The 22,428-nt window shown below is 39.1% G+C and overlaps 2 protein-coding genes across 13 annotated transcripts in view; one reads left to right on the top strand and one right to left on the bottom strand.

Annotated features, from left to right (window-relative positions):
• Positions 1-2,923, top strand: part of focad (focadhesin) — a 223,520-nt gene extending 220,597 nt beyond the window's left edge. For 11 of the 12 annotated variants that reach the window (XM_059970007.1, XM_059970005.1, XM_059970008.1 and 8 more), the window contains one exon: positions 2,376-2,922. In XM_059970007.1, coding sequence (XP_059825990.1) covers positions 2,376-2,449 — 74 coding nt within the window. In that variant the 3' untranslated portion in view covers positions 2,450-2,922. Of the gene's footprint in view, positions 1-2,375 lie in introns of all 12 variants that reach the window. The other variant, XM_059970009.1, reaches the window with a different exon arrangement.
• Positions 2,924-5,714: 2,791 nt separating this feature from the next.
• The window catches only part of hacd4 (3-hydroxyacyl-CoA dehydratase 4), a 28,279-nt gene continuing 11,565 nt past the window's right edge, over positions 5,715-22,428 (bottom strand). Inside the window, exons 2-7 of the mRNA XM_059969997.1 lie at positions 20,884-20,990; positions 19,783-19,910; positions 17,722-17,834; positions 12,380-12,486; positions 9,268-9,399; positions 5,715-8,493 (exon numbers count right to left, since the gene is read on the bottom strand). Of these exons, the coding sequence (XP_059825980.1) occupies positions 8,417-8,493; positions 9,268-9,399; positions 12,380-12,486; positions 17,722-17,834; positions 19,783-19,910; positions 20,884-20,990 (664 nt within the window). The 3' untranslated portion in view covers positions 5,715-8,416. The remainder of the gene's footprint in view (positions 8,494-9,267; positions 9,400-12,379; positions 12,487-17,721; positions 17,835-19,782; positions 19,911-20,883; positions 20,991-22,428) is intronic.

Below are 22,428 nucleotides of genomic sequence, written 5' to 3'. Positions count from 1 at the left end.
GCATCTGCCATACATTTGCCCACTCACCCAACCTGCCCAAGTAACAACACCTTATATACCGGCTGGGTAGCCTCCAATCTGATGGCATGAACGTTGACTTCTCTAACTTCCATTAATACCCCCTCCTCTTCTTACCCCATCCCTGACATATTTAGTTGTTTGCCTGTTCTCCATCTCCCCCTGGTGCTTTCCCCCCTCCCCCTTTCTTTCTCCCGAGGCCTCCCGTCCCATGATCCTTTCCCTTCTCCAGCTCTGTATCACTTTTGCCAATCACCTTTCCAGCTCTCAGCTTCATCCCACCCCCTCCAGTCTTCTATCATTTCGCATTTTCCCCCTCCCCCCACTACTTTCAAATCTCTTAGTATCTCTCCTTTCAGTTAGTCCTGATGAAGGGTCTCGGCCCGAAACGTCGACAGTGCTTCTCCTTATAGATGCTGTCTGGCCAGCTGTGTTCCACCAGCATTTTGTGTGTGTTGTTTGAATTTCCAGCATCTGCAGATTTCCTCCTGTGTGGCCTCTGTTTCTGTTCAGTCTTTTGTCAATGTACAAAGCTCTTGTGATAAGGTTCTTGTTCAAGTAAATGTGTCAATTACATTTAATGATATTGAGTGTAACAGTTTTGATCTGTATGTTACGAGGAACTAATGGAGCATTTTCATTTGACAACCAGACTATCTCTTCTAATTTCTAGCCTGCCTGCTTAGCCTACATTCCCATTGTTTTCATTTGAAAGCTAATACTGGTGTCACTTCAGACCTCAGTTTGTTTTACTTCTCATTCTTTGTTTGTGACATCTTCTAGTTACATCACTTCCAGGTGGATAAGTAGTGCTTTTAAAGGCTTCCTCACCCTCTCTCATCCAAAACCAGGACCATTTTTGTCATTCAGTCTCTCTATCACAGACATTCCCCTTTCACCGATTTCTCTTCTTTACAATTTAAGTATGTTTGATTTCTAACTTTACATGGTTCAGATTTAAAGATCCTTGACCTGAAACATTATCTCTGTCTGAAAAAGCAACCTGATTTGCTGAGTATTTCCAGCACAGTGTTTTGAATCCATTCGTTAAGTTTGTATGGTGATGATAGTAAATTAAAATCCCTAATTAGCACTTGATAATACCATTGTTTCTATTTTATTATTCAGTTTAATCTACATGAAATAAAAGAAGGAAGCTCATCTTATTGCTTTATGTTTATCAGTTTAAATTAAATTATTGGAATCAGAATTTGGACACATCAGAAAACTTCACCAGTAGCAATTGATCATTTGTTAAGTATACCCATTTTTTTTTTAAACTTGTGAAAAATCTAAAATAAGTAAAGCTTAGGTAGTTTATTTTTCAGTGCTTTATTTGTACTGAATTGACTCCACCATAAGCTTTGCCTTCATGGAGAGCCTTTTGATTTTTCCTTCAAAAATAAAGGAGGGAGAAATTTGTCAAATAAAGCTGAATGTATTTCTAATATCATCATTTATTCTCTAGGAATGTAATTGTTGCCTTGGCCCTGAGTCACAGTCGGAATTCCTTTTTAGCTAAAGTTATTTACTGTCCTGGACGATTACTGGGTTGCACATCTATTAAGTTAGACTGTTATCAGAATGTTACTGGACCTATATTCTATGCATACTGACTGTAGCACAATAAAAGTGTATCATTTTGCTTGTTATCCATGAGGTACTTCCATTGTTCCTCCATCATCATGCTTGAAGATTATGGTGAACCATCATGAAAAATTGCAGTCCTTCGTTGTAATGGTACTCAATAATATTGTTAAGAAGTTGAGAGATTTGGACCCAGCAACAGTGAAGGGACAGCAATAGGTTTCCATTTCTAAGTGGTGTGTAACTTGCAGACGGTGGTGTTCCCCTCCATGTGTTGCACTTGTTCTTAATGCAATAAGGTGAAGGTGAGGGAGATGATATCTAATGATACATGGCAAGTTAATGCAGTATCCTTTGTTGATTGTACACATCATTGCTGTTATATGATTTCTCCTGGTATAAGGCTATGAAGTTTAACAAGGTATTTCAACCAAATTGAGTAAATCAAAAAATAGCGATGCATTTGCAGGAGGAAGTTAACTAAATTGATCTATATGACATATGCTTGGGCTAAGAATAATTTGATCAGTATAAAATAAAAATGGTTTTAATTGCATTTTGTATTTTTTTAAAAACTGGTTAAAATCTCTTTTCCAAATTTGCAGTATAGCTCTTATTTGCAAATTGATGAGAAATCTTTATGTTAAAAAGTTAGCTCCACTTCCCTTAAATTCTCAAGCTGGTGCAATACTGCCTTGGGAGATGATTTTATGTTCATTTGGGGCTTTTATCTTTAATACATTCTAATAAGTGTCCTCTTCTTTTTATAGCAACACTCTTGGCTCTGCGCTTTTTGCCTGAGTACAAGAAGAAGGCGGTTTGGACCCGCACATACGGCTGGTAGCTGCTAATTTCTTCACAGTCTCCTGTTTGAAGTTGATCAGATTAGCCTTTTTTTGTCAGCAAGTTAAGGCTCTGTGGGTGCAAATTAAAGGAAGTATCGATTTTTGATTATGCTGTTAAATGGCATAAAGCCAATCCAGGCCATAGCTATTTGGTACTAAAACTGCACATTTGTCATATGTAAGTTGGAAATGTATGGAAGAGATATTTAAACAGTTTATATAACTTAAATGATGTAAATGTAATCCACCTGAAGCCTCACAAGTGTGTAGAAAGTACACTTGAAAATGGACTAATTTACCTTGTGATTTAAAGATTTGTTGCTTGACCTCATAAAATCCTGATTGTCATTTACGATATTAGCTCGTGGAAGAGCTGTTCTGATGTCATGACAAGATGTGTGTACTACAAAAAAAAACTGCTTCTGCAAATAAAATTGATGAAATAAAAATAGCAGTTCATTTCCAGAAAATGTACGCTTGAAGGTCTTGTATCATTAGCTTTATTTCAGTGTAACTGAAAACCATCTCAACCCCAAAAATTTTGTGCAATATAGTGTTTCAGGTTGGAGCTTTCAAGTTTTGTGTTCAGTGCTTTACAGATAAGATGTTTTTTTTAAAAAAAAACCCGCATTTGTATATTAGTTTGAACACAAGACCACATCAGATGGCATTTTGCAGAAGTGTTATTATCGATGTTCATCTCTGAACCTCTCTTGGGGCAACTTGTATTAAGATTTTAATGAGCAAAAAGATGTAGAGAAGTAAAAGGTGAGAGAGGGTGTTCCAGAAGTTAGAGCCTTGGCAGCTGAAGTTATGACTGTTGATGATAAAGTAATTAAAATGAAGAGTGTACTAAAGGTCAGATATAGAGTAGTGCAGATTTCGTGACTGGAGAGGTATAAACTAAGAAATGGGCAACAGGATTTTGGATAATCTTATGTTTATGGAAGATAGGAGGCTGGCCAAGAACCCATTGAGGCAAAGGCATAAATTAGGGTTTCCAGTAGCAGATCGGCAGAGGGCAAGGCAGAGTTGAATTGTGAAGCAGGCTCAGATAGAACAGATGGGAGCAAAAATTCATCTTGTGGTTCAATGTGGTTATAAGTTTCTGAAGAGTCTACTTCCGCATTCAACTGTGGCCAGGAGAGGGAGGAAGTTGGTGGTTAGTGGCCAGAGTTTGTGGCAGGGACCCCTGTCTGCACTTGGAGGTAACTTGCTCATCTGGTACTGTCTTCGTAATCAATTGCCTCTTTATCCAATGCCGATTACTTTCTGACTCCCAACAGCACCCACCTGGCAAAATCACTTGAATTACATTCCTTTCTTAGCTTGGATGAAATCCAAAACCATATGTCTTTCCCTCAGGCTGGTAATGCATTTTGAAATGCAGCCTGTGTTCACAGTCCAGTGAGGAGAAATTGAATTTCATTCATATTTTCAAACTCTTTTCAAACTTTAGCTTTTGTTATTTTGGCATTGGAAACAAGTTAAAAGTTTGACAGACTGTATTATCGTCATTTATACAAGTTGACTGTTTAGGTTTCATTCATTACTCAGAGATGAGAACTTCCAGTAAGATGGTGGCGTGTTCAGTCACAGCGGCTTCTATGGGGTCAACAAAAGGTGCTGCTGTCCTATTTAAATGTATTTTTAATAATTGCAAGATCCTGTTACACATTAAGCACTTAAAGTACTGCAGATCTATACCATCAGTGAGTTGCTTGTTGGTGGAGAACATGAAGGACCTGCACATTGTACTGCTGCCTGAGTAGAGGGAGGCTTACAGTCTTAATAGCGAGTGACCATCTTGTAATCGCAAGACTCTTTTGAACGTTGTTAATGTGGAATGCTGCAAGTTTGATTAACTGACTTATTGACAGATGGCAGGGGAGCTGAGTGACCTCGGTCGTAGTGAGGAGTAGGCTTCAAGCCACTGTCAGAAGGGGAGGGGTGTCAGAGGCAGTGTGGTGCAGGCTGGAGTCAGTGTTGCCCTCCCAGTGTTCGCTCGGCAGAAGTGGTCAACTGCAGATTCGGTGGCACCCAATGGATTCAGGGCTTCAAGCCACCGTGTCTCAGACAATAAGACATTGGAACAGAATTAGGCCATTCAGCCCATTGGGAATGCTACTTTTCACATTTCAATTATTTAGATAATGGAATTGATGACTTTGTGGAAAAGTTTACAGGTGACACCACTGCCTATGCCTTCTTGCTTGTCCTTTTGATACAAAGTATATCCTTTGATATTAAGCTCCCAATTATGATCCTTTAGCCACGACTCAGTGATGCTCATGTCATACCGTCCAATCTCTAATTGCACAAGTTCGTCCACTTTATTCCAAATACTGTGTGCATTTAAGTACGGCACCTGTAGTCCTGCATTATTTGCCCTTTTGAATTTTGCCATTGAGGCACAATTTAACTCTTTGCACTGTCTGCATTTGTACCCAATCATTGACTTGTCCTTCCTACATTCCTGTTACACCATCATCTACTTGTAAAGCAGCCCGCTCATCCTCAGCTCTTTCATACTGGGGTTCCCATCCCTCTGCCATATTAATTTAAACTACTCCCAACAGCTCTATCAAACTTGCCCACAAGTACATTGGTCCCCCTCGGATTCAAGTGCAACCCGTCCCTTTTGTACGGGTCACCCCTGCCCCAGAAGAGATCCCAGTGACCCAGAAATATGAATCCCTGCCGCCCTGCTCCAATTCTTCAGATTTATCTGCCAGCTCATCCTCTTCCTACATTCACTGTCGCGTGGCACAGGCAGCAATCCTGAGATTACCACCCTTGAGGTCCTGCTTCTCAACTTCCTTCCCAACTCCCTGCAGTCTGTTTTCAGGACCTTCTCCCTTTTTCTGCCCATGTTGTTAGTACCAATATGTACCTGGCATTAGGGTGTTGCCTGTTTACAGCAGGCAGGAGAAGGCACTAGAGCCAGTGTACTCCAACGGGGGCAGCAGCCAGGCTGGAGTCAGTGGTCAGTGCTGCTATTCACCCCCCCCCCCCCACCCAAGAGTTCACTCGGCAGAGGAGAAGCTCTATTGTGGTTGACTGCTGATCCCTGCGCCATTCAATGGATTGAAAGGTCTGATTCTTTATACGTTTATGTATTTATAATTTACTGATATTCTATACGTGCTTGTTGCCTCGTATATGCGAGGACTAGGCTTCAAGCAGTGGTGTTGCGATTTTACAGCTGCCAGGAGAGAGGCATCAAAACTGGTGCGTTCTACTGGGGGGGGGAGGGGAGTGGAGTGGTGTCCTGGCTAGAGTCGGTGCAGCCCCCAATGTTCGCTCAGCAGAAGACAAGCTCTGTTGTGGTTGACTGTAGATTGATGGCTAGAGTTTGGAATCTTACTACATAGCTGTGATACCAATATGTGCTTGCTGTGTGTGACTGTTGGTACTGTGTTTTGCAACTTGGCCCTGGAGTAATGCTGTTTCATTTGGCTGTATTCATGAGTATTCATGTATGGTTGATTGACAATTAAACTTGAACTGAAGAGATAACAATATTTCTATAAAAGAACCACCAAGCATGATGTTAATTGATGACGAGACTCATTCAAGACTGTAATCACTTCTGGATCCACTCTGCATTCTGGAAAATACTCTGAATTACATACGTATTAGGTAAAGTATCCATTAGGTCAAAAGTTTAATAATACAAATATTTTATTTACTGGTTTCTATTTTGCATGGGTTAAAAATAAAATACAAGACAGAACTATAGAGTTGAAAAGAAAATACAGCAAATACATGCTTTCAGTGAGAATTACTGTGAGTTAGTGGTAATCTGTGGTTGGCATTCCAATGAGAAAGCAAATTAACCATAAATCTTCAGGTTTTTTTCTGAGACATTTTCCCATTTATTTTAGTTTGGCTCAACATAAAATGTGCTGCTGATTTTATACTTTATGAATTTGCATGATGGATAACAGGATGTGGCAGCACACAGTGCAAGTTTCATGTGGTGTTAACTTTGTATATCAAGTGCTCAGAAGGAAGTTAGCTGGAACCTCAAAGCATTTCTGTTGAAAAATGTTTTGCCAGTTTAAATGTTGGGGAAGTGGAGATAAGTGGTGCGTGTGGAACACTTTTCTGTGGAACTGTATTTTCAGCAACATATCGAGAGTTTTGTATGTATAAGTATCCAGGCAGGAATAGAGACCTCTTTCCTGATGAACCGTGCATTTTGAAATGCAGCCTGTAGACGCAGTGCAAACAAAATCATTCCAACTATTGTTCAGTGTGCAACCTCATGCCTCACACTAGCTGTTGTATGTATGAAGTCTGTTGGTTCTCTATTCTCAGCGGTTTGTATCACTTTTGGTGTGGAATTATAGTCACTTCCCATACCTGTTCAATGAATCAATTAAACAATGTGTGTTTTTTGAATTGAATATTCTCAAATACCACTTCATTTTGTTCTGCTTGCTTTAACACCCTCCCCCAAAACTGGCAAATTTGCAACTTTCATTTTGTGGACTTTAAACCAGTATAAGTGGGATGTAGAGGCCTAACTATTGTCTGTCCAACTGCTTAACTATTTCCATTCTAATGAAAGCCAGTCAAACTGACCAGAACAACAAATATATCTGGAGAGTATTGCATGAATGTTCAACAAAATGATGTTAAATATTGGTGCTGTTGAGTTAACCAGATAGAATCTCACTGTTCATCTTGACATGACATAACTGAACTTAATTTATAGCTAGTATGACTTCTATATATATTCCGATCCTGTTGAATAATAAACCAATTTCTTCAAAAATAAAGACAAACATCCAAAAAACACCTCACTGCGGTCCAGGATGGCAAAATGCTTCACACGATGTGTGTGCAAACAAAACAATTCAATTCAGTTAACAACTTCGTCCAGTTATGAGAAATAATTGCTTCTAATTCCCTCCTGCATGTAGACTTTACTGATGCCCTTATATAACAGCACCTTGCTTTATAATAGTCACATTAAACAATTATATATTTAGTGTCTCAAGAGCACTATAGAAACATTGTAATAGCTTTATTGTAATTTTTATTGTAATAGCTAATGGTTATATTTCAGATTCTTTAAAATTAGGTTATTTTAAAAGTGTGGTTTGCTATTTGGTCCATTGTCCTGCTTCCAGGTTTCAGATTTTACCTGAGGTCTGGAAAGCTTAAGGAATGCTTCTCCCAAATTTCCTGCTTTGTCTCTTGCAATTTCTATGTTAAGTTTCTTTTCCCAGGTAGCCTGATTAAGATACTAGCATCCCGCAATTGAAAAAGCCCACAGTTTGTACCTGAAGGATGTAGATCACAGGACAGGCACTGAGGTGATCTGTGGTTGGGGTGTCCAGTGAAATTTGGGGAAAAGGTACGATGGTCAGAAACTTCATTGTAGTGGGAGAAGGAGTGCCTATCTGACTGACAAGCAGAAGTAGATAGTGATGGGGGGGGGGGGGCAGGGTAAATATGGATTGCTTATTGAACTTGGGAAAGCATTCCTGCTCTTCCTAGCCCATAAACTGTTCTGCAACGGAATTACATCACACATTTCTTCAATTTTTTGGTTTTCGTGGGACCTGGGAAATGTGGCATTCTGTGGTTTAAAATCCCAGAATATGTTATAAATATTAAAGTGATCACCTTGTTCTTTGTGAGCAGATTGGTCATCCAAACAATACCCCGTTTTCTAGTGAAACTGGAAATGTGTTGGTTCAAGGTGACTTGGTTTCTTGATTCATGCTATTTTAATTTTTACCTTTGACCTGACAGCAACCCATTCATCTTTGGAAGTTAAGATCAAACCCTTTGTACGTGACTCTGCCATATACTGAGCTCTGCTTTACTCTTAGTTTAATTGCATTCAAATGTTATATGAGCATACAGAAGCATTAACTCCCAATTTTTCAGCAGCATTGTAGATTCCTGTGATGGAGGTGGATGGTGATCTGAATCGGTTTCATTTAATTTTATTGCTCTTTAATTTTGTATTTTCCTGTGAATTGCCTTCGTTCTTCATAAAATTGTTTGCAGCTGCTGTACATACCTAAACACAGATAAGCCAAGAAATGTTAACAAATACACGGAAAAGGATAAATACTTTTATGCCACCACCACAGAGGTGGCCAAATAATTGTGCACGTGTAGTAAGGCTGGAAACATCCAACAAGCTGAAATGTAGTTTAACTATTGGTTCAGCCTCTTCGCATTGTTTTCACCTGGTAACTTGTCGCCTGAATTTGCACATCCTATAGACGTGAATTGGATTGACTGGTCTCATTCTATGTGGTGGTTTCTGAGTAGAATGAAACATGTGACAATGAAAAATATTATTTATATTTCCAGCTCTCCAGTATTATGAATTTCAATCAATTTATAGAGCCAAACACCTGGACCTCAGTCTCTGCCATTTAGGCCATTGGCTTAAGACAGATACAGGAGTGGGGAATGTGGGTGATTGTCAATTAAACTTCCCATCAGTTTCTTTCCCTCATGCCTAATTTAAATTATTAAAATAATCTGGTAATTGTTGCAGTGAAAGAAGTTTGTTTTCTGGCATGCAAAGAAGATATGAATGTTTCCTGTTCTGCGATTTCTGGTCACAATTTCTCCTTTGGGATAATAATGAATGAAGGAAGCTCTTTAGCCTATCTTTATATTTCCAAAACACAGCCAGCAGATTGAGAAAAGCAGTTAATCCACAGTGAGATTACTCCATGACACAGGATTTTGGAGTACCAGAATTCACTGCCTGTGCATTTTATTTGATGCTATGCTATTTTCATACGGATGTTAGACAGGAGGATAAATTCTCACTTACCAGCAACAAGGATTAGACAGTAGAGCTGCAACACATAAGGAAAATGCACTGGAAGGCCAATAGGTCCAGGTAATTCAAAGGAGTAAGTTCCATAAAGTTCAAAATAGGGCAGTGACTGATAAATGGCAATTACTACGGGCAAAGAAAGAGTTTGTTAGTAACCCGAACACCGGATCTGACTTGGGTAGTAAAGACCTACACATCTTCAATTCCTAGAGGTCTGTAGCACAGTCGGAGACCATTGGGCCCATTCGCTGCAGAAATAAATATGCTAACTACATCTTAGTTCTCAGCCTGTTGTATTTTACAAGGTTTCACTCATATCCACATCATTTTAAATGTAACAAAGATTAAAGAACTGCTCGTGTAAATTAGAATCCAATTCATTCCCAAGAACTTATTTTTGATACTTGCCCTATACTCATGTTGTGTAGTCAAGTCCTATTTGGATCAGTTTGATGGGTACTAATGAGTTTTTGCTTTCAATATCCTTTTGTACTTAGAATTCCAGACTATCACTGACATTCCCATTGGATTTCTTCTTGCTCTTCTGTGATCATTCTCCCAATTCCTGTAAAATTATGCCTCTGACTCAGGATCTCCCTATTAAGAAAACACCTATTTTCCAATCTGTTACAAAGAACATTTTAAATTGTTGTACACCTCAATTAAATCTTATCTTGCAGTCAAGAATGCACCTTTTCACTTTACCTTTCACCTAATATACTCCTCCACTAGCAACAGCCTCTCATGTCTCTGTTGTACATACTCCAGAGCAGTACTTTCCTTCCCTTATTGTGAAGACCAATCCGATGCATGCTATCACTACAGTGCCGTATGAGTTTTCCTTTACAGTTCTTGCATCACCTTTGAGCTTTATTCTGTGCCACAGCAAATTTATTAACTTTTCCTGATATCTTCTATTACTATGCTTTGAAAGAGCCCTCTGTTCCTGGACATGTAACCTTTGTTTAGTTGCTTGACCTGTTTGAAGACCATCCCATACATTCAAGTGCTGTACCTCACACTTCCCTATATTGAATTCCATTTGTCACTTTTCTCATCACATGACCAAGTGCACTGATATTTTCCTATGTACCCCAGGCCAATTTTTGTATCATTGTCTAACCAGTTCTCTTTATTAGGCTCAAGCTATTTCATTGACATAAATAATAAAAGGGAAGTAGCTTAAGACAAGTGAAACCACTGGAGACTGTAATTCATTATTATCCTTCACTTCCTGATTTTGGATCCATTGGATCACATGGCCATTTGCTTAATTGATCAATCTCCCATGTGCCACTTGCCAAACATCCAATTTAAATTCATCACACAGAACCTTCACTGTCTTGATCAATCTTTGCCCTTCCAAATGATTTTTGTGTTTCCAATAACTTAGTGACAGCAAGTTCAGTCAGGCTGTTCTGTAATAATAGTCTATATTTCACCTTTTTAAATAAAGATGCATCTTTTACAGATTCAGTGAAACTATTATTTGTGGTCCACAGGCTATCAAGACCTCCCAGCTTATTCTGATAAAATGGAATAAAGGAAATAGTGGGCTCATGCAAAGTTTGTGGTTCTGGAAGCAAAGTATACTATGGTGCAAAGTGGTTGGATATAGGTTCACTTCTGCACTGCTTTTGCTTACCTCTTCCCCACCCCCATCCAAATAGTTATATGTCTCTGAGATATGTACAAAGAACTTGCTCACCATTTCCCTGCAGGGGAGACACTAAAATAATTTGAGGGATAGCCACCCTCGGTTGGCTGCAGTAATCTGATTTAGAGTTCTGGGCAGAGCAAAGTTAAGGGATTTGTACAAATTCCATTTTGCATTTTATGGCTACTGAGCAACACAGTGTATTTAAAAGGGCCTTTCACTGCTGGTTGAGATCCTGGCCAGAAATAAAGGATGAAAGTCTTGTCACTTGGAGTCACAAATGAATTGTGACAGACTCCACCCAGTTTCCAGTCAGTATAAATCCACACTACAGAACTGACTGTTGAATATGACAAGTCTCAGTTGACAGGCCCAGACTGTGGAGAATTGAAATGTCATGCTTGCATAGTAGAGGGTACTCTTCTGAAGCACAAGTTGAAAAGCAATCACGTTGATACGTCAGGGCAATGCAACTGAGGCCAACCACACAAAAAAAAACTAAGATATCAGCAGTGGAAGTAAACAAAATAATAATTAGTTTGGTTTTATTTACTCCCTTTTCTTTTGCAGTTTTCCCTTTGTTGCTTGTAATTGTGGTCCAGGTGCCACATTTCAACTTCACCTTCAAATTCTGCCACTTTCTCATTTGATGCATGGGGTGAAAAGTAATATTTTTGTGAAATTTTAAAACTTTTTAGGTTTTTTCCCCAACATTGAATTTACATTTACCATTTTGTTGCAAATAGGCCTAAAGCATAACTAATCTCTTCCATATCTTTCAAACTTTTTTGATTTCCATAAGACCATATGACATAGGAGCAGAATTAGGCCATTTGGCCCACCTGGTCTGCTCCAGCATTCGATCATAGCTGACTTATTCCCCCCCCCACCTCTGTTCTCCTGTCTTCTCCCCATCACCTTTGACATCCTTACCAGTGGCACAAGATGTTACTAATGAGGCACAAATTCCTAATCCACCATTAAATTTACAATCAATAAATAGAGTTTGATTATGGAAAAATCAGTCTCAATAGTTTGCCATTTCCAACGACACTGCCTAATGTCCTAGAGGAACCATTTACTGCCCAATAATTTACTTCACCAGTTCAATTCTATACAAACAATTTCATCCCTACATTATCTTAGACATTTAGTCACACTTTTGTTTACAGTTCCATCTGTTTATTGAAGTAACTAAGTTTTTTAAAGAGAAATATCCTATTTTATTTGAAAATTTAAGGATCTTCCCTCAGGAGAGTTATGTTATAACTAGTTCTTCAGCAAGACCATAGATTTCGGAGCAGATATGCCCATGGTAAAATAGGGATAGAATAACAAAAATATTGATGACTGATAGATGAAAACAATTTCAATTTCAATATAGGCCCAAATCAATTCCACAGCAGTTATATGTAACCAAAGATAATAGACAAATATTTATAAATATACCTTCAGCCAGGACTATTGAAGGGTAAAGTGGCGCCCAAAGGGAATGATGAATCCATGACAAAATATAAAAATCACTTCCAATACTTGTTAACATGTTATGTGTAAACCTGTTAATTACAAGAAAATTATATGAGTTATTTCAAAATGTATTTTAAATGCAAAATTTAACAGTGGACCAATCACAGGTTATAATGTAATTTCAAAGCACCTCTATCTTCACAGGGAAACAATACAAGATTCATAAGAATGTTATTATAAAGTTGAATTAATTTGATCTGAATTTTCTTCACATTTTATGACATTAATCTAATTAAGTATTTGGAACGTAGAAGCAGAATAAGCCCATTGAGTCTGCTCCTCCATGCCATCACAGCTGATTTGTTATCCCTCTCAACCTCATTCTCCTGCCTTCCTGTTTAGTTGATATGTTTTTGTTTTCATTGCCTAAAATAACTTCAAAAAATAAATTCATGCATACAGTAAAGATAATGGTGCTTGCAGTTAATTAAGCAGAAAAGATACATTTTCAGTGGCAGGTAGTTACAATATGAAACTCAAAACACAACAATTTGTCTAAGTTGCACAATTTTACTATTAGTTTTTAATCAACTTTGTAATTTGCATTATCATTGAAATCTGTTGAATAACATGTTGCATTATAATACCTAATTTGCAACTACCATTAAAATTATGTATGCTAATTACTGTTAATAGTCCTTATTTGCATTAACAGTTAACTGTTTACAAATATGTTTGTCCAATCTGTGTCTTTTGTCTACTCTGTCTTAAATTAGGTCTCCACTCAACTTCCCATTTTCCGTCTGTACTGACTTTGATATTTAATTCATACACTTTAATGTGTAAATCCTTACCAGCCCCTGTTCTGTTAAAAGCTGTACTCTTCAGTTTGATTGATGAAAGAAATACCCAGTTGCACATCTTGTTCATGCAGTTCTAGATGTCAAATTTACATTGACATGATTGCCTCAAATGTTCATCAGCTTGCAAGATTAAAAGAAATCTTACTGTGCTAGAGCAGATTTAATTATGGTAAATTGCTAATGATGCAAATGTAAATTGTGGCCCTTTTTTTTGTTCTGCCCATTTTCCTCTTCGTTATTTGTTCATATCTTCAACAGAACCAAAAGTCTACACTAATAAGCAGAGATCTCTGAGGACCAAACCTGGTCCCAACATATCAATGAAGTTATAAAGAAGGCAAGGCAACAACTATACTTCATTAGAAAAAAATTGATATGTCAACAAATACACTCAAAAACTTCTAGATGTACTGTGGAGAGCATTCTGACAGGCTGTGTCACTGTCTGGTTATGGGGGGGGGGGGGCTACTGCACAGGATGGAAAGAAGCTGCAGAGGGTTGTAAAATTTAGTCAGATCCATCTTGGGTACTAGCCTACAAAGTAACCAGGACATATTCAAGTTGAGGAGTTTAATAGAGTAGTCAAAGAGAAGATGTTTTCACTAAGTGGAAGTTAATAGTTATTGTCTCTGTGGTCCATTAGGTAATTCAGGACAAACACTTTAACCTAGAGTGGTTACAACGTGAAACTTACTGCTGCACAAAGGAGGTGAAGACGACAACACTTGTATGAGAACAGGCATAGTAATAGGAAGCTAGATCAGTACAAGAGAGGGGAGGGAATGGAAAGAAGTGTTGATACAGTAAAATGAAGAGATATTGGAACAGACTCCAATGGAGTAAAGTGACAATTTTAATTGAGCTTGATTCTGTGTTCAAATCTCAAAATGATCCTTTTTGGAATATGAGTCCTTCAATAGGCTGGCAGCTAATATTTTGCCTAAATGAGTAACTTACAAATTATTGACTAGTCATGGTAACTTAATTAAAGCAGAGGTTTAAGTGGGCAGAAGATGTCACACAAAATATCAGACCCTGATTTAAAAAGGCAGTAACAAGCAAACACTAACATAAATGCTGAAATTTCTCCTCTTAAATTTTACAAGGACGTGATGATTGAATTGAGCAGCCTACCTCACAAAGTAACAAAAATAATTTTTTCAATGTGTTGTACAGTTAAGTGTGATTTGAAAATCTTGCACTTTTCCAGAATCATTGTTATAATAGACTCAGAAGAGAGGCACTTGTATTTAGACGAAGCTTTATACTAACAGTACTAAAACATTATTTTGGTGCAAAAATAATAGTCTCTTAAGCAAGCAAAATGAACATTCTAAAAATGTAATTGTAGTAACTATGAAGTTAACTCCTTTAAGCATTTCTGAATGTTTTTCTCAACATTTCTCTATACTGCAAGAAGTTCTGATATATGGCTTGCTCATTGAACTTGCCAATATTCAATACTCTATTCCTCTATGTGCGATCTTCTCTGAAAGGTTCCACATTGCTTTAAGGTAACTAATATACGAGTAGAGACAACTTGACATTTTTTTTTATAAACATGCATTCCAGATCACAAAAATTTAGCACTTTTTCAGAAGCAGATGGTAGGCAATCCAATAATTTTCCAAAAGAAAATTGCCTTCATGCAAATAAGAATGTTTTATTTACAGAATTGAGGGAAAAGGCAGAAGGAAGATTATTGAAAAGTTCAGTGAAACTGCTATCAAACAGATTATGTACTAAGTGGACTTCCCTGTGTTATGAATCATAAATAAACTTTAGAAAGAATGGGAATATAAAATAGCATTGGTTAAGGGCATCAGGGTAGCGTAGGGGTTAGTGCAATGCTGTTACAGCTCGGGACATCGGAGTTCAATCCTGCATTCTCCGTAAGGAGTTTTTACGCCCTCCCTGTGGAATGTGTGGTTTTTCTTCAGGTGCTCTGATATCCTCCCACAGACCAAAGATATACTGGTTAGTAGGTTAATTGGTCATTGTAAATTGTTTGTGATTAGACTAGAATTTAATCGGGGGTTGCTAGCAGCATGGCTTGGAGGACCAGGGGGGCCTATTCGATGCTGTATCTCTAAATAAAACAAGAGATGTCTTACAGTGGGATGGGTTAAATTCCCTCCACTGTGGATAGTGTCAAAATTTGCCAGGCAGTTAATCCGTGATGAAGGAATGTCATGAAACAGCACTGTTTATTTAATATTTTATTTATTGAGATACAGCATGGTTTGGGCTCTTCTGGCCCTTTGAGCCTAGCCATCCCAGCAACCCCAGCATCACGGGACTATTTACAATGACCAATTAACCTAGCAGCCTGTACAATGATGGACTGTGGAAGGGAACCGGAGCACCCGGAGGAAAGCCACGTGGTCACGGGGGTGAATATAGAAACTCTTTTTAGACAGCAGCAGATATTGAAAATGGGTCGCCGGTACTGTAAAGTGTGGTGCTAACCACTAAGCCACCATTGTCCTGGTTTTAATGATCGTCCTCCTCCAGACAGGACGTGGTTAGTAAAAAAAAATTAGGTTAACACAATGTGACTCCTGTTCCCTTAAATTTTACAGTACTGAAGTAAGATCATGGATAATGTTCCCACGAAAGTCACAAGGGACCTAATTAACACATAAAAGGCAGAATTTGATGATGATAACAGCACATGGCTTCAAGCAAGAGAGGCTCAAACAGTGGGGTTCCCAGCAAGTGATCTGAGAAAGGATTAAGTGGCTGCTTTAGTACTATTAGGACTGGACTCCCAACAGACCAGGGTTGCTGTTACTCAGCTCTTCAAGGATGCCTTCAGCTTTCATTAGGGAACTGCTGGCCTTAGCCTTCCTTACTCCCAATGTTCAGCCGGCCCACTCCTTTAATGGGCTTAATCCAGTCATCAGTCTCCACATCTTTCACTTAATGCTGACAATTACATTCCCTCGACACACATTCAGATTCTTCACTTCTCATTCCACTACAAACAAGAGAAAATCTGCAGAAGCTGGAAATCCAAGCAATGACTTTGGACTCTGGGAGGGAACCAGAGCACCCGGAGGAAACCCACATGGTCACGGGGTGAATATACCAAAAGAACTGCAAAGAGTACGGTTGACATTTTGAGCTGAGACCCTTCATCAGGTCTCATGAAGGGTCTTGGCCCGAAATGTTGACTGTACTCTTTTTTTTCCATAGATGCTGCCTGGCCTGCTGAGTTCCTCCAGCATTTTGTGTGTGTTGCTCCTTCCATTACAATCCTCCTCTCTCGTTTACCAAGATCATTGATTCCACTCCTTTGCCCCTTCACTTGAACTCAAATTCCCTGTTCATTGTATTTCATTAGTAGTCCACACTGCTGTCCTTTCTTTCACCATCATGAACCTTTACTCCTTTGATTTAACTGACATTAATTCACTATCTCCCTTTTCTTCATTATCCATTACCACTATGGAGATAAGATGACATCTACTGTGATGCTCCATTTGCCCCATGTGGAGGCAAATATGGGACAAAAGTATTAGAGGAAGAATAGTTTAAAAATATTTTAACCTGCAGACTTGGAAATCTGAACTAAAAACAGAAAATACTGGAAGCACACAGCAGGTCTAGCAGCAACTGTGGAAGGAGAGACATTTAATATTTCAGGTCTAGAAGGGCCCTGGCTTCTGAACTATCAGCTCTTCCTCCCTCTGATGCTGCCTAACCTGCAGTGTGTTTCCAACACTTCCTGGAGTTAATGAAGGAAGTATCCTTTACCTCTTCAGGTATAGTAGTGGATATTTTAACTTGGTTTCCAAGATATTGGTGCAAAAAGAAATCATTATCATATTTTTTGGGACTACCCTGTTATTAAAAACTATTGGAGGGGGATACACAATGCCCTACAAGACATCTTTAAATGTGAAATACCCTTAGAGAGTAAGACCATATATTTTGGATATATGCCTCATGAATAGTTTAAAAGAAATAAATATTTAATGAATGTACTGTTGGTGGCTGGTAAAAAGACTCTTACTGGGAAATGGTTATCGCAGGAGAGCCCAACTTTAAATGCATGGATAGAAATTACAATGGACATTTACAAAATGGAGAAGATAACAGCATCTGTTAATCATAAGCTGGAACGATTTGATTCATACTGGGAAAAATGGTTTAACTTTTCTATAAGTGTATACCCCAGATAAATACTTAGTGGAGATTTGTGATATATATGATTATATGATATATATGTACAATGTCTGAAATACATCTTATGGAAATGTTTGTTTGACAATGAACTTCAATAAAAAATAAATTACAAAAAAAATCACATGATTTGTCAGTTCTACAGGGCAAATGAGGATCTTCCTTTGGAGTCTGTGCCCTGTCTATCTGCTAGCTATGAATTTTGCTTGTAGAAACACAAATAGAGATTTTGCAAAGTGTGCTGATGGTCAAACGAGTACTCCAGTTACTCACTTGATTAGATCCAGAGTGTTCCAGAAGAAAAACAAGGCCCAAACAATGCTCTTGTTTTGCATTTCTTCTTGACTAGCTATAACCACATAAAGGATCACATTCCTTTCAGTCATCTGAAAACAGAAAATAGCTGCATTAACTAATCTGTCTTTTCATTGAGCTTGTAATTGAAGTTTACATTAATGATCAAGCAATTAGAAATGAAGACAATTTCACTGGACCAGGAAACACTGGAAATACTCAGCAGTCAGGCAGTGTCCATAGAGAGAGAAAGAGAGTTTCTTTAAACATCTTATCAGAACTAGGAAAAATACTACAGTGGCCCAGCTCATAGAGCTGCTGTCTAACAGAGCTGGATTAAAACCCGACTTCAGGTGCTGTCTAAGGGGTGCCTGCATTGTGACCATGTGTTTCTCGCAGGTGCTCCAGTTTCTCCCTGCGTCACAAAGTTGAGTGGGTCAGTAGGTTAATTGCCCACTGTAATTTGCCCCTATATGTAAATGAGTGGTAGAATCTGGCGAAGTTCATGACAGTGTGAGAAGAATAAAAAAGTGGGGTGAAGGTAGGACTAGTGTAGATGGGTGGTTGATGGTTGGCGCAGGCTTGGTAGGCCAAAGGGCCTGTTTTTGTCCTGTATCTTTCAATGATTGTATGGCTAACTGTGCTTTTAAGTTGCAGGGAGGTGTAGAGAGCAGAGCCATGTTTGTGATGGAGTGGAGACAGCGTTTAATGATGTAAATGGGGTGGTACCAGCTGAGAGAGTACTGTGAAAGCTTGTTACGACAATCTGTCTGGAGAAGTAACTAGAGTAACATTCAATGAGTTAAATGAGAGCGTTATCGCAGACCTGCTTCCCTTGCTGTGACATTTTATTCACAACTTAGCCCAACCTCATCAGTAAGAATTGTACTTAAACTGTGGCCAGCCATAAAGAACCAAATTGAAGTTCACTGTTACTTTAAACCAGTGAATTGATTGACTGGATATCTCCATTGTCTGAAACAAACAGTTACAGCTTCATATTGAGCAGGTTCTGGCAGAATAGATGGAGAGAAATTATTTCTGTTGACAGGAAGGTCAGTAACCTAACACACATTTAAGTTAGTTGGCAAAATCACTGAAGCAGACAGAACGTAAGATGATGATTCTGAAATGTACTGCCTAAAGAATAAAGCAGGATGGATAAGATCCTTTAAAAGGCGACTGTAGCTTCAAATGGGATTTGTAGGATAAACTGTAGAAGGAGTAAACTGTCTTGCTTTTTCAAAGACTGGAGGTTCAATGATATACACCATTGTAGGAAGAAAAATAGCCAGGAGACTGTATGTTGGAAGTGTTCTCCCCTCTCAGTTTTATAGTCATCGAGCACTACAGCACTGAAACAAGCCCTTTGGCCCATCCAGTCTGTCTTTCTGTCATCTATCCACACCCGGACATAGCCCTCCATACCCCACTCCTCCGTATATCTATCCAAATTGTAAATGGTCCTGTGATTAGGCTCAGATTAAATGGGGGGTTGCTGGTTGGCATGGCTCAAACGGTTGAAAGGACTTATTCCAACTATCTCAATAAATAAATAAATTATTAAATGCTGCAAAGAACCCTCATCCACCTCTTTCACTGGCAGCTCATTCCACACTCTCGCCATTCTCTGAGTAAAGAATTTCTCCCTTATATTCTTTTAAATATTCCACCTTTCAATATAAACCTATGACCTCGAGTGCTAGTCGCACAATCTCATGTATAACCCTCATAATTTTGTTACCTCTGTCAGATTTCCCTCATTCCCCTACATCCAGGGAATAAAGTCCTTTCAGAAAAGCTCAGCGCTTCTGAATGTTTCCAGCATATTTGTTTCACTTCAGATTTTCACCATGCAAAATATTTTGGTTTTACTTTATCTAGTTTTCACATATAATGTACATTGCCCTTTAACACATAAGAATTTAAAGTCACATAGATTATAGTGGTTTCCACATTGTCCAAAGTGACTATTTCAGCAAAGTCTTTCAATGGGTTTGATAAAAGCAAACAAGCAGGTATATCAGCTTCACTTCCTACCTGTAAGAATCGGGGAAGGAATGGGCCACATTCAATGCCAGTGATTAGATGGATCAACTCCAGATTCGAAAGCAATTGACAGGACCACATCACAGCTCCTATGGCATAATACGTGTCCACGAGACTGTCTTAAATAAAGACACAATGTTATTTTCCGGTTTCAACTGTGGCTAGAGTCAAAAATAAATTTTGAAACCAATGCCCTGAACCTTTGGGTGCAGAAATGTGCTCACAGAGGTCAGGCGGCAGAGAAACTCCCTGTGAAGAAGCACTATCTGAAGTGGACAATCTCATTATAGGCACAGAGTGAAGGTTAAAATGGCACATTGGGTCTTCTGATAGCATCTTGTCTCAGTGATGTCAGCTGATTTCTAAATGGTTAACTTCGCTATATATTGTGACAAGATAATTACAAGGGAGAGAGGGAGTAAACCAGGGAACCAAACAAAAGGGGAATAGATGAGATTGATCTGCTGGAAAATGGCATAGATCTGGTGGGTGAACCACGTTCAACTGTTTCATGAATAGGCTGCACTCTATAGGGGTCAAAGTAGACAGGCTTCGTTATGATTACACATTCACCAGACTATCAGCAAGTTAAATACTACGATCCAGAGCAAGATTAGATGAATGACTCATCTTCTGGCTCTTTGTGATGATAGCATTTAATGATGGCTCCTCAGAAACCCTAAACATACCTATGAAAATATCTTACACGAGGATGGATGGAAACCCCTGGTTTTGCGAATTGATCTGACAGCGTGTAGTCAAGGCCTTTCTTCACCAAGGTGAAATTCAAGTAATTGCCTGCCCAGCAAAGTAAGCCTGTCTTGTGCATTTGCAGGCTGGCTTACCAACAATCTTGCATGCAACCCTCCCCACAACCTCATTTTCCCAGATCTTTTGTGTCTGACCTTTTAGATTTGGTGTTCCACTTGTATGTGTCTGTGCTATTGCCTGAAGACATTGAGGATTTATTTTATCACTTGTGAGACAACAACTGGAAATCTCTTCCCCTGTCAAAAGGAAGCTCCACCCTCTCCAGAAAATAGAATCACCAAATGCATTGTTGTTTTGTACCTGCAGCAGAAAAAAACTTACCTTCCCCAAATGTTAAGAACCTGGCAATTATGTTTGAAGATATCCACGAGTGTCCACAGAACTGTATCAAGTAATATGTGAAAAGATACAAAATCTTCAATCTATATCTGAGAAAAAGAAAACAAAAGCAACGTAAGATACCTTGAGCACCACACACAAAATGCTGGAGGGACTCAGCAATTCAGGCAGCATCTATGGAGGGGAATAAACAGAAGATGTTTCAGGCCGAGACCCTTCATCAAGACTGGAAAGGAAGGGAGCTGCAGCCAGAATAAGAATGTTGTGGGCAGGAGGAAGTATAAGATGAGGGAAGGACCACAAGCTGGCACGTGATAGGTGTATCCAGGTGAGGGGAAAGATGGGTGGGGGAAGGGGATGAAACTGAGAGGGGAAAGATGGAAGAGGTAAAAATCTGAGGAAGAATGAATCTGATAGGACAGGACAGTGGACTGTGGAAGGAAGTGAAGGAGGAGGGGAACCTTGACGCACAACACCTCATTATTCAAGGAGGCACAGCAGCATCGACACTTTGTGAGGAGACTGAGGAGCTCGAGGCTCCTCGCCCTTATTTCAACAACTTCCTACAGGATCACTGTTGAGAGTGTGCTGTCTGGCTGTATTATTATGCTAAGAAAGCTGCAAGTCATCAGACTGCAGGATCCTACAGAGGGTAGTAAAACCTACCATGAGGATCACTGGAGTCTCCCTCCCTGTAAGTAAATGTAAGTGACATTTACTTACAGCATTGTTTAAAAAGGGCTAGAAGCATTGTTCAAGATCTCCACCACAATCTCTTTGACCCACTACCAGCAGGAAGGAGGTACAGGAGCATCAGGACGAGGACTGCCAGACTGGGTAACAGCTCCTTCCCTCAGGCTGTGAGAGTAATGAATACCCTGCCACCACTGAGGTCTCACCAGTAAAACAGTGAACTATTTGCCTGTGCTGCACGCTACATGCACTTTGAATTATATTTTCTTAACATATTTGTGGTAATATTTTGCTTTATGTGCTGTGTGTGATATTTATTTTGTGGGTGCGGAGGAACATTTTATCTGGTTCAATTTCTGGCAGTATTGGAACTTTTTCTGGGGACGGGATAACCAGTACAAGAGGGACAGGTTGCACCTGAACTGGGGGGGAGCAAATATCTGGGAGGTTTGCTAATGCCACTCAGGGGAGTTTCAACTTGTTCTTGAGGGGGCTGGGAACCGGAGCACCAGGTCAGTAAGAGAAGGATCGAACCAGAAGATGGATGTCAGGGAAAGCATTGAAAAGCAAAATCAAAATAACATGTATGATGGATTGGATAGTTTGAAGAGCCTATATTTTAATACAAGGAGTATTATGGGTAAGGGCAATGAACTTAGAGCATGAATTAATATGTGGAACTACAATGTTGAGGCCATTACCGAAACTTGGTTGAGAGAGGTGCAAAATTGGGTGATTCATGTACTAGGTTTTCAAAGTTTTAGAAAAGATAGAGAAGGAGGTAAAAGGAGGAGGGAAGGGGTTGCACTATTAATCGGGGGGCAATATCTCAGC

Source organism: Hypanus sabinus, chromosome 5 (assembly GCF_030144855.1).
Source record: "Hypanus sabinus isolate sHypSab1 chromosome 5, sHypSab1.hap1, whole genome shotgun sequence".
NCBI lineage: Eukaryota > Metazoa > Chordata > Chondrichthyes > Myliobatiformes > Dasyatidae > Hypanus > Hypanus sabinus.
Note: the sequence above shows the minus strand (reverse complement) of the source record. Positions and strands in the feature narration are given on the sequence as shown.